Source organism: Hydractinia symbiolongicarpus, chromosome 10 (assembly GCF_029227915.1).
Source record: "Hydractinia symbiolongicarpus strain clone_291-10 chromosome 10, HSymV2.1, whole genome shotgun sequence".
Classification (NCBI taxonomy): Eukaryota; Metazoa; Cnidaria; class Hydrozoa; order Anthoathecata; family Hydractiniidae; genus Hydractinia; species Hydractinia symbiolongicarpus.
In genome coordinates, this window is record NC_079884.1 from 8,130,287 (window position 1) to 8,143,028 (window position 12,742).

The 12,742-nt window shown below is 31.6% G+C and overlaps 1 protein-coding gene across 2 annotated transcripts; it reads right to left on the reverse strand.

Moving 5' to 3' along the window:
- Positions 1 to 2,240: 2,240 nt before the first annotated feature.
- LOC130613074 (uncharacterized) lies at positions 2,241 to 12,633 on the reverse strand. Of its 2 annotated transcripts, none has more exons than XM_057434390.1 (16): positions 12,271 to 12,633; positions 11,582 to 11,802; positions 11,434 to 11,511; positions 11,088 to 11,179; positions 9,774 to 9,875; positions 9,010 to 9,073; positions 7,721 to 7,788; positions 7,471 to 7,546; positions 6,835 to 6,940; positions 6,461 to 6,533; positions 5,717 to 5,861; positions 5,281 to 5,430; positions 4,628 to 4,771; positions 4,286 to 4,435; positions 3,183 to 3,298; positions 2,241 to 2,682 (listed from the first exon to the last, which is right to left on the reverse strand). In XM_057434390.1, exons 1-16 carry the CDS (start codon positions 12,434 to 12,436, stop codon positions 2,571 to 2,573), a joined length of 1,863 nt encoding a protein of 620 aa, XP_057290373.1. In that variant the 5' UTR covers positions 12,437 to 12,633; the 3' UTR covers positions 2,241 to 2,570. The 2 variants fall into 2 exon arrangements, with proteins under 2 accessions (XP_057290373.1, XP_057290372.1); XM_057434389.1 differs by having other exon boundaries at positions 5,236 to 5,430; positions 12,271 to 12,628.
- Positions 12,634 to 12,742: the final 109 nt, after the last annotated feature.

The following is a 12,742-nucleotide window of genomic DNA, read 5'->3' on the forward strand; positions in this document are numbered from 1 at the left end:
ATACGTAATATTATTACTCCTTTACTGTTCGCTGTTGATCTTTGTATCGCGACCTCGTTCCCAGGCTTTTTCTGACACTGTATATTCGCATTCAAAACAGAGATTGTTATGAACTAAATGATGTAAAATTTCGCAAGAATTTGATTTCGTAACTTCGCGAATTTTTGTGTTTTTTGCGAACTGCTTTAATTACCACTGTCAATTCTGTCAATAGAAATTCAAAAATTAGAAATACAATTTTGTAAAGCCTTCTTTTTCGCAAAATTTCCAGATAATAAGTTTTATTTATAATAATAACAGAAAAAATATATTTTACATTGCGCCAACTGTAGATGTGTAAAGAGCCCAAGTCGCCGGCTTTCTACCCAAAAACCCTTGCGTCAATAATGACAGAGATTTCTCTGATGAAATCCCTTTACCTATGGAAATGAATACACGTGTAATAGCATTTGCTAAACGCTTTTTCTTTTAAAAACATGCTTTATAAGAATATCAAGCTGAATTTTAGGTTAAAAAATAGGTCAATTGTTTAGAACAACAGAAAAACAAGTATATTACCAGCCTTGTTAGAAATTTGGTATTCTTATAAAAAAACCTTGTTGAATACTAACATTAAACATTCCAAATGATGAAATAGAAATTGGCTACACGACAAAATAGATCCTCGCAAAACTTATTAAAACTATCAATTTGGAAAATTAAATTCTCTCAAAATCTAAAATAACATAAAAAAATTTCGGTTCGCGAAAAAGCGAATATAAATTTTCGGGTAAATATGTTCCATTAGGCCTGTTTTAACCTATGTTTACGCATGCGTTTAATATCAAAAAAGTTTTGATATTAAAATCATGCGTTTTTTACAATGAGTTTATTTCACATCAAAGAAATCTTTTGTTTTTACCGTCAATGCTTAAAGTGAGAGTGGCTTTCATGAGAGCATTGCACGAGTAGAAAAAAAGACAGTGACAAAAAACGAAAATACTAATCTGTGATGAAATATAAAATAGGAATAGTAGCAGAGAAAGCAATGTCTTTGTGATAAAGCTGACAATGGATATAAGGAAATAGTCAGAAAAGAAAATGGTTGGAGAGAGAGACATAAAAAGTAGGGTATAAACAAGAATTGGTGTGTTTTTTTATGTTTAAAAAATAGTTTGTGAAAATATTTAAATTTTCTCGCTGTCCACATCCATACTTATAAGTCACAAATCCTAACTTTCGTTTCAAAATTAAGTTCAATGCGAACGCAAAATCTTACTGCATAATTAATTAGATGAAAATAAACTCATTCATGAGTTTAGTAATAAACAGTTCAATAATAAACGTATTTAGTGCGAAATAGGCTTTATGGTAAATTGATAGACAAAATTTTTTCACTTGCGTAAATTAGTATATCCGCCTTATGCTTTTCAGGCGAGATATCTAAATTATCAAATTATTTAACACTTTTCTTTAAAGCAAGCGTGCTATATATAATTTCTATAAAATTGAAGAATCTGAAAATTACTACCTTAAATTGGTGCAAAATAAAATTCAGTAACATCAATGCAACTGTTTTGTATTTTTTTAGGAACCTTCACCCTTTTTTCAAAAGTTTTTCGATCTTTGTATGCTCCAGGCGTTTTCTACTTATTTTCAATTTTTTTCACCGACTGGTAGCCGTGTAGTAGAGCGTGTGCTTCCAGTGCATAAAATTGTAGGCTCAAACCTCGAGTCATACCAGAGACATAAAAGTGTAAATTGATCCTTTCTGCTTAGCGTTCAGCGTGAAAATAGGATTAATATCTTAGGTGGTTGTCAAGTTGGGTACCTGCTGTCGTGCTTTCACGGCTCACGGCTGAGAGCTTTAAATGCACTGGGGGTGGGGGGAAGGGAGTTATCTAGGACCCTCGTTGACAAGAGTACCATCCGTTGACAACAGTACTAATAGGTTTTGAAGAAACTATCCTGGAAAATGTTTGGTATAATAATTCAGGAGTTCCTCCGGTTTTTGGATTTTCTAGAAAGTTCTTAAGAGAGAATTGAAGTGCAGAATTTTCCAGAAATAGTTGCCACTCTTTTTTTTAAAATCCTCCACTTCTTTCAAATTTTCCTGGCAAATGTACACACGGATGATTAGTCTGATATTCGCTCAATGTACAGATCCGGATTTGGAGGCATATTTTATATAAAAAGTAGGAACATTCGTTAAGATTGCGAAATGACTTTACGAATTTAGTGTAAAAAAAAAAAAAAAAGAATTTGTCTGCGCGTATCCTTTTTATACTTTCTATGAAACATATAAAATTTGTTAAATAAAAGTATTAAAGATTGAAGAAAATATTACATAAAAACATGTTTTTATAAATTATGTTAACATTAAATATATGTGAAATGATAAAAGTGTAAATTTAAATTATCCTTAAAATATATGCTGCCCTTAAATTAAAAAAAATAACCCCGAAAAAAATACCACCGCATGAGCGAAGTCTTAATTTTTTATCTGAATTTTATAGCAGGCTAACAATAGCTGGCTGGTCTATTGTAATGAATCACGCTGGTGCACATAATATCGTCTCGTCTTATAAAAACTAAACTTCCGTATCTTCAACCGACAACAACAACGGCTGTGAGGAAGTCGACATTTTCTTCGACTTTTCGCTTACACTTGCTGTGTCTTCATTCAACGTGTTAATTGTGAATCTGTAACGAAATAATAACTTCACAATAATGTGGCTGTTGAAAACATCGATATCTCTATCACAATAATCGTGTTCTGTCTATCTATTTAGAATGATTGCGCCGTAGCTTTATTTCGCACTCTTATAAAAAAATGAGTAAAGGGAGTGCACAGGAGGTATCTTGAAAAAAAAATGGTACGTATTTGATATGTGATAAAAAAAATAATATGGTTGATCAACTAATATTCAAAACAAGTCGGTAACCCGTGAAAAAACCACAGAGTCGCTCATCCTTTATATATCGCATTTCGTGTTTCCGTGGCATGATTTTATAACTCAGCGGGGGTCCGCGCAGAGACAGACAAAATACGGCTATTATCTAAGTAGTCGTTAACCCGTTGAAAAATTCACGGGGTCCGTCGTTTATATTATCACATTTCGTATTTTTGTACTTGTCATGTTTTACTGTGGTCACAAAAACCATTAAACATGCTTTGCTAAACATTATGTACGTGTTCTTACCGAGAATTGGAATGGAAGGTTGTTGCTCCCAGGTTGTAAGCTTTAGTCACCTGGAAGCGAGATATTGGTTCTAATTTCCCCTGGGGTGCATCGAACAGTTGCTTGATGACTGTTCCCTATAACAAAAACATGAGAGACAATACTACACTAGAGGACCTTACCTGGCATGCAAGTTGCCGTGTAATTAGCTTTGTATATAAATAGAAATTAAGTCCGCATCAAAATTTGTGATATTAATACCAAGAAATATTTCTTAAAAACCTATAGAATGAGACCTTTACAATACTTTTTGGCAAAAAACTGCCAATTTACCAATATGCTTTTTTACTTTCTTCAAAATTTTCCGAGTTGAAAGTACCTATATATATAGCCTCAAGTTAATAGGTTTCATATAATAAATTTTCTCCATTGAGGAAAAAATACTCATCTAACTAACTAATGAGACTGTTTAACTTAAACCGGTTTCAGTCACTTCAGTCCACTGTGCATTTCTTAGGACTTTTACATTGACCAAATTGGAATTCATACCGCTGCGACATTTCCATATAAACACATCAATTAATACAGTTTTCCGATCAGTGCGCATACTTTAGGTCACGAAAACCATAAATGCGGCTTTTTACGTGCCACCCCATAAAGTACATTTAACCCGAAGTGAAATATCATGAGCACAGATGCACCTTGTCAGAACCAATTTACGCAACATCCAAGTCTGGCATTCAATAAAAAGTTAATTTGGTGTCCCATTTACAAGTTCAATTAACAGGGTCGCATTTACTTTAGCATTGAAACATATCTTCACAATGCAAAATAAAAGAGGAAGAGTAAAATTTTACGATTAAAACTCAGAGTAGAAAAGATTGGTGAGGCATTTCTATGGTCTAAAAATTGTAAACAGACCTGCATACCACTCAACTGTTTAATGTTTATTGAAATACACTCCAAAATCATTTTTTGGTAAAAATTCTGCGCTAGAGAATGAAGAAATTCTGTTCCTCTTTCATAAGACAGAAATATATTTCAATGGAAGAGAATACCTAAAAAAGCAATGAACAGAAAGACAGTGTAGGCATGGTAATCTATTCGTATAGTATTATACTAACCGACACTTTTCCAGGCAAACGTCTAACTATACCATTAAAGGTTGGTTCATATTCTAACGCTTTGATGCGTTTTTTTAGCTCCTGCACAATACGAGCTCCTTCTTCCGGTTTAACAGTATCGATAGTGGTGAAGTTAGGAATTTCAAGTTTCTAAACAGAAGATTTAAATTTCTACCATGATAATGTAACGGTAAATTAACGAAGATAAAACTACACAAAGACAGAGACAACAGGGAACTTTCATTTAAAAATCGCCTCGATTTTGGAGGCCATTATAGTGACGTTCCTTGTTTTCGTAATTATTCATATGAAAAACAAACAAACAAACAAAAAGCAACCTACTCCCCATTCTTCTAAAATTTTATCTCCCATTTTTTTAGTCGAATCCATCGTGTGCGCTTTTAAATATTCTCTTGTTGTTTTTAAATCCTTCTTCCAAAAATCTTTCGTCACAGCTGTTCCAGTACGCGGTGCAACTTCCTTAACCTGAAAAACACACACTTTAGTGAAACACAGTGGTATAAATTTAGACTACCTGTGAACCTTTTCACTGTATGATGGTACCAAAATCAACTCGTTAATGTTAAGAGGCCCAAGAGCACTTATTCAAATTTTGCCCTTTTTTAATATTCTTCTCAAACTAACAACTTTTTTAAATCATTACATTTACTTTACTATGTGATGCTACAAATCAGAAATTAAAGTCATCAACTTTTCAGAAAAATGCTAGAGACAAAACTCAAAGAAGACCCCTACTCCTCCTTCGATAGGAACGTGTATTTCTTTCAGCGCTCTAAGCACTTGATTGGGATGGGCGCTTATTCCAATAGAGCGTTTTATAAGAAATTGCTAAATCAGGCATAAACAGCATGTGAAAATTCTTCATTGAACACTAGTAATAAATTAGTAGGGAGTGATAATACTCGACACCTTTTTTGTTATTAACTCACTTTCAATATGATAACACCCATCAGAAATATGATGAAGATATTCACCACTGTTAATGTGACGCTAATAGCACCCATCTCTCCAAGCTGACCAGGTGTATAATCTTCGAGATTCACTTTTACTTGTGTTACGTCAGTAGTGTTACTTGGCTGCGCCTTTGTGATGGCGTTAATAATTGCAAACGCCCAACAAATGCCCTAAATTTGAAGTAAAAATATTTTCACGAAAAGTCCTCATGTAAATAAGTATTTATTTTGCACTTGTATACACCAATCCGAAATCTGCTTGGAACATGTTCAAAAAAGGGCGTTGGGGAAAGTTAGCGTACACACTTCTTTCAACTTCCAACTTCTAGCGCCTTCATTAGATCCGAAGTTCCGGAATTTTTTGTAGTGCAGAAAACATTGTTTGCACTGTAGATTCTTGATTTTCAAATTTTTATTCCTCCAAAATATAATTGACGGTTAAATATAATTAACTTACAGCGTTGACTGCAGGGGGTAACAATGACGCAGATATGGCCACTCCTACCAAAGAACCAGCGTTACCTCCAAGTATTGACAGTGCTACGCCTGCTCCTGAAGGGATCGCAACAATCACTCCAACATATAAACTACGCAAAGCACCTCTACAAGAACAAGAAGGTTTTTTGTCATTTTTTAACAGCAGTAACTGGTTAGTCTACCTAATGACTCTGATCAAAGTAGTATAGCCACGCAAGACTATTTTAAATTGGAAATAGAGAATGATAGATAGAAATAGTTCAAAGGTTTTATAAAATCCAATTTTCACTTGGCAATTGCAAAACCCTCAAATCAAAGGCGACCATGATGTGAGATGATTTATAAATTATGAAATCAGACGCACGCAGTCCAGCTTTGAGTTTATCTAGAAAGCTTTAGCCTTGTGAAGTTATAAAACAACAGTTTTTTGCAAATATTCTGAGGTGGAAATCAATTTAGATTTAGCTATTCGATGATTCATAAACCAATTTATGCAATAATTGTGTGATCCGCCAATTACATTTTAGTGATGTAGAAATATTTCCTAAAATAATTCCTATCAAAGGAATTATTTGAGAGCAATTTTTGTCACCTTCAAAAAAGAATATCAAATCTATGATAAACGAGAACCTCATTCATTCATGTACAATTTGGTGAAATGAATAGGTACAGATAATATTATGAAAAAAGATCATAATTTACTAATATAATACAAACACTGCACCTAGACGCCATTTCTTGTGTTACTTTATTCCATCCAGGTACACCCGACCCACATATTATACCAAAAATAAAACCTACAAAAATACCAGAGCTGTGAGACAAACAGAGCATAGGGTCGTTCTTAATTTATTCTTTACTATAACTGACCCTGAGAAAATTGGCTCTTAATTTTTAAAAATCAAAAAACAAATTCTTCAGAACTTTTTAACTCTGTGTAAAAAGTGAAAAGGCCTATACAAATATCAACAGATAGAAACATTTTAAGCCAAGACTCTTTGTTTACCATTTTGCAACTATATCGTAGAAATAAAATCAAGTAAGCTTCCGAGAGGGAAATAGTCATTACTAGGTATGGAAAAATATTTCAATTCAAACCTGCTACTAAACATATGCTAAGTCCAAGCAACTCATTTAATATTCCTGGTTTCCACAACCTTTTATAACGAAGTACAATACCAAACGTACCACCTAAGATTGGACCCTATGAAAACAAAAAACACGATTTAGAGATTTACTTTTTATAACCAATGAAGGTGGTCACTGAAATAACAAAAATTAATTTTTTAAATCTGCTTTTAAGGTTTTTAGGATAAAAAGGCTTTAAAAACATATCCAGCCAGCAATTTATCATCTATCGAGATGATTTCATGGTCACTCGCTTTACTTGTATTAAAACACAGCAAAAATATGGGCTAAACTAAGCAATTGTTATTTTATAAAGCATTGATTTTGCGTTTCTTTCATTACCAATGTATTGCAACAACAAAAATGAAGAATTATATATCAAACGACAATCATTTTAGAGAAGCACACACAAAAGAGAGACAAAAGCTAGAAGTGCAACCAATATATGAATGCATTGTGTTGTAACATTTGCACTGTGTTTCTTTAATAATAGCCGTATTTTGTCTGTCCGCGAGAACGTGCAAAGGGCTCACGAAATGCGATATATAAAGGACGGGTGGCCCCGTGGATTTTTTCACAGGTTAACGACTAGTTATATTTACTAACCATGAGTGGTGAGACCAACATGCTTGCAACTAACAATACTGAACTGTTCTCAACTAGACCAACTGCAGCTATCAAACTAAAAATATATGTATTGAAAACAAAACATACACATCAAATCAAAATAAGGCTAAAATAAGTTGAGGATTACACATACAGTTGCAGAACAATTTAATTTATTTTATTAGTACTAAATTGGAATTTATTTTGGAAAAAATAATCTTAAAACTATATTTAGATGAAAGAAGCTTACCTTGCCATTACGATTAACATAACATAGTCAAACGTTAACTGTGATCCAGAACGAACAACATCTATTACCTGTATGTGAAAGTATAGTAGAGTAGCTGATTTATCAAGAAACTGTGGAGTGTGAGTATTCCAAAATGGAAATCGTATTAAACAGAACCTAATATTTATCAACCTAATAATTACACACGATGCAAACGGTGTTGTTGGGTTGGAAGAGTTATGAGATATTCACAGTAGACATAATAAGCCAATCTTGCACGTTCTTTCGTATTAAAAAAATAAACCATTATTCGAAAAAGATATATACATATGAAAGATATACTATACGTCATTATCTGCATTTCTTACACTTCCAGTTATCAGTTTCGCATAGCATTATAATCAGCAAAAGTTTTTTGGATTTTTTACATTAAGGTAGATACAATTATTTATTTTTATTCGTAAATCCTCTTTATATTTCTATATGTCTATTATTGTCCATTGTTTTTGTAACTGTTTCATTGTTTAAAAAATTCGTAAAAATTTTAAAAACTTCTATCAATGTAATTCGCCTGATGATGTTTAGTACTGGCGAGCGAAATATTACCGAAAAAAATATATAAATAAAATAGATTTCCTAATTTACTTTCTCTTGTATTATTATACTAGTCGTTACACAGAGCTACCAGTTTGTAAAAAACCTACTTCTATGTATAACCGTTGTTACTATATGGTTTTGCTTTGGTTTGTTTGTGTTTAAATATTTCTTAATGTTTGAAAATGTTGTTTTGCTTATTTTCTGTGAAAAAGACATTTTAAATCTAATATTTTTTTCTTTTTAGTATACCCATAAGTTCATGAATGGCTTTTCATTTCCTAATTTGTAAGTATATAAGAATTAGGTAAAGAAAAAAATCTGTGAAAATACAGAACAAAATTCAAAGTTAAACATATGTAGGTAATTGTAGGGATATAAGGAGCTTTTGGCAAATTCTTTGCCTCTAAATAAACCCACAGGTTAACCTGTGATACATATTGTGGTCCTCCCATTATCAACCATCATATCCCAAAGAACAGCTATTTCATGTACGTTTGGCACAAAGTAACAGTTCCGCTACTATTATACACAGAAAACAGGTATAAATAAAGTAGACAGTCAGTAGCTTTTGGACAAATCCATAGGTTCGATCCACTGGTTCACCAATCCTTTTACTAAATTTTATGTGCTCATAGCATGGCTATAAAATGACACAGACAACAGTTAATGTAGAGAAAGTTTATATATACCCTAACGTTAAATGAACAACTTACCTGTGCAACTGTCAATCTGGATTTGATAGACTGAAAGAACTGTTCTCTCTTTGGTGTCATTTCACTTAAAATAATAAAATTCATTCAGTGATATTTCCTTTTTCTTATTAATTTTTGAAAATAAAACTTTTTTTTAATATTTCTTTCACTTCTTCATAGCATTTTTTAACGATATTGTTAATTACAGGATATGTAAGTTTCTAAGATCGTGTATACAATCAAATCTTCAATATTCATTCTCAAAAAAATAGCACTGGGAACATTTCAAATTGTATATTTTTTAATTTTCTGAAAAAGCCTTCTTAAAAACATGTATATACTGATAAAGCTATCCTGGATAAAAATGCTGGTAATAAATCAATTCGCTTTAAGCCATTATTATTTAAAATATTATTTATATAAAAACAACCTTGTTAAAGGGAATACAATACTTGGGCGTACACACGTTTTAATACACAGAAATTACAAAACTGAGGTGTCTGTGTTTCAATTCACTTCTACCTTTCAACAAGTAGGTTGATTTCATTCATGCATATTTTTTTATAATCTTCACTTCCCCTTCACTCCAAAAAATCTATCATGGGACATTTACTGGTGTAATGTTTTTTATTAAGGTTGAGTTGGAAGTTTAAGAAATGCTTTTGTTCTGTAAATTTTGAAGATACTTTAGTATGTCTAGTAAAAATAAAACCAGTTACATCTACAAAAAGATTTTAAGCCTTCAGCAAGAAATTACAGATTTTAAACGTTAAAACCCTTTTAACCTTTTTCTCAGCTCACTTTGATCACCATGTAAAGAGTCATTTTGGTCTTGTTCCTCACCACGTAATAACATTGATGGAAAATTGACTGTCACTGGAATAATGCTAAATAGAACAATATCATGACAAAATAAAATAACAATAAGCAGACTATTTAATTCAAAAATTTAATTACAACTTTAAAAAAATTAAAAAAATTATTCATTGTTACATTTTTTTATGATTTATTATGTTTTACATAATGTACATGTGTACATTATAATATAATTTGGTTCCAATTATGGAACTTTGATGAGTTAATTTTTAACTTAAGTGAAAACCTATAAAAACAATTAACCAGGGTTAGTACATGATATTAACTCATAATAACCCTAAAAAGACATTACAGGCGGGGGGCATTGCTCTTGTTCATGCAAAGACTCACTCAATTTTAAGAAAATAAGAAACTAGCTGAGCAATTGATTGCTCCCCAATTCCACAAAACGTTTGTCTGGCTGAGCAATATCAATTCATCTCACATGGAAATCAATGTTATCTTTGTTATTATTTGGAGTAAAAATTAACCAAAATATATAAAAAGATGATAAAACAGATAAAAAAAAAACATTTGTAATAAAATATGCGTTTATAAGCTTATTCTATTTATTCAGGTTGCTCTCCAGTCAAATTATTGTAACCTTGGGAGAGCGATTTATTGCTCGGGTGTTATGTTCTTATTGATAGGCTTGCATTATATGTGATATAACAAATTTTCAGATAACTCAAATGTACAGCATCATAGACTAGTGTGTTGTAGAAATGGGTTCAATGACAAAGAAATATTAATATTTTTTTGTTCAAATTTTTCTGTGTGTAAATAAAGTTGCTTACTTTTTCAGTATTGAGTAAAATTTTATGAATCATTGAATGACATTGAGTAAAATTTTATGAATCATTGAATGACATTTTAAAGGTTATGTTGTGGGTTACATAATTTTGTAAAGCTAGACACAATCCACCAAAACCTAATAAGATTAGCAACATTAAAAGAAATATGTTTAATGTCCTTCCATAACCTTTTAAAAATGTATGTAAAAAGGTGTATATTTTTTTTCAAAAACTAAATCAACAAATTAGTTAACTAGTCGGTGTCCTGTGAAGAAATCCACGGGTTCGCCTTTCCTTTTTATACTGCATTGTGTGCGACTTGCTACTTGCGTGCATATTTTGCGTGATATACAGACGTACATGGATATTTTAATATAGATAAAATTAAATTATCCTTTATAAAAATTCTTTTTGATTTTGATTAAATTTGTTCTTAAAAAACACTTTTACCTAATAGAAGAGAAATTGTTATTCCCAATACCAGCTGTCAGCAATTGATTGAGTATTTCATCAGAGCGTTTTGACTCAAGTGGAAATAGCACCTATGTTGCAAATGACAAAAATAAAAATGATGAATTGACAGTGCTGAATGGTGAATTCCATGAATTTTCCACAGACTCCATATAAGACTTTCTGTTTGTGAGCTAAGGATGGTAGCTTCAAGTGTAGTGACTGGGAATTCACACGAATTCTTTCACATACTAATGAGATGATTCCATTCACCATAAAATTCTTTGAATGTAAAATAGTCTTGAAAGTAAAATACTTGTCTTGCATGTAAATGAACCATTCTTACCTGCCAATATTCACCATTTTCAGTTCTCTGCCATGAAGCCTTTGTAATTTTATTCTTTTTGAAAATATTTACTGCAACCTAAACGTAAATAAATAACATGCATGTGTAACCTTATATTTAGCAATACATCTTAGTACTTAACACTCACCCCTGTGGCATCGTACGAAAGAAATCTACTATAAAGTTTTTTGGCACTCTTGGTTTTGACAACAGGTTTTAATTCCGTTGTTGAATCAGATGATAGTTTTTTGTCCACAGATTCATGTTTTACTGAAGCAGTTTCTTCTTTTATGTCGCAACTCTGATCTTTCTCATCTAAATTGCCATCAGTCTGATCTTTCTTGTCTTTTTCTGATTTAAATGCATCCTCTAAAGAAACAGAAAAAAATTATATTCCTTCTATACGCCTATTACATAAAGTTGACTTATTTCCTTTCCTTTTAAAATATAATTAATACGGCAATATAAATACTTATTATCATTGCACTAAGAACTGGAAAAACATGATATAATACTGGAACAAATTACAAATTTTTTTTAATTTTCTTGGAAAACACAACAAGAAAAAAGTGTGTTCTGCACAAGTAGCACACATTAAGTACAATGCATAGTTTAAAAAACATTGCCTTGTTCATTGTCTTCTAGAATTTTAAATGCTTCTTTGATTTAATACATTTGAAAAAGTTGCGGAATTTGATTTTGCAAGTAGGTATCAAAATCAAAAAAATGAGTTCTGCAATAATTTCTTCTTGCAAACATCTCTTCCTTAAGTTTTATGGATGAAAAAAAAATGATGCAGAATGTTTTAAATTGTAATTGCACACAATAAGTTCATACCAACATTTTTATTATCCTTCATTAATATGTACTCATCATCATCTTCATCAATTTTTTCTTCTACTTCATCTAGGTATGTCTGTTTAAGATCTTTACCAGATAACTCCTTGTTTAACCGACTATTCTCATCAAATGGCAAATGGATCAGAAATAACACAGTTGACATTGTTTTTTATTTCACTGGATATAATAAAACATTGTATTTACACATTCTTTATAGATAGTCTTTGGCTTGTGAAAATTCATAGGAGTTTGCTAACCACTACTTACAGCTACAATCGTTAGCTCACAGATGGAAAGTTAGGAATTACACCAGATTAATGACCACTGACAGACATTGTATCACTAGGTATACAAATTCTGTTAAAGAAAGATTTATTTCATGTCACAACTCTATGTTTACTTTTAAAACTATAAAAAGCAACAAATGGAATTTATTCACTTAATAATCACGACATGATAAATCTAATAT

Excerpts from the sequence above, each read along its gene's own strand:
- LOC130613074 (XM_057434389.1), bottom strand. The coding sequence starts at position 12,436 with ATGTCAACTGTGTTATTTCTGATCCATTTGCCATTTGATGAGAATAGT. Across the intron at positions 11,512-11,581 it reads TTTCGTACGATGCCACAGGG|GTTGCAGTAAATATTTTCAA; the intron begins GTGAGTGTTAAG and ends ATTTACGTTTAG. Across the intron at positions 5,862-6,460 it reads ACACAAGAAATGGCGTCTAG|AGGTGCTTTGCGTAGTTTAT; the intron begins GTGCAGTGTTTG and ends TTGTTCTTGTAG.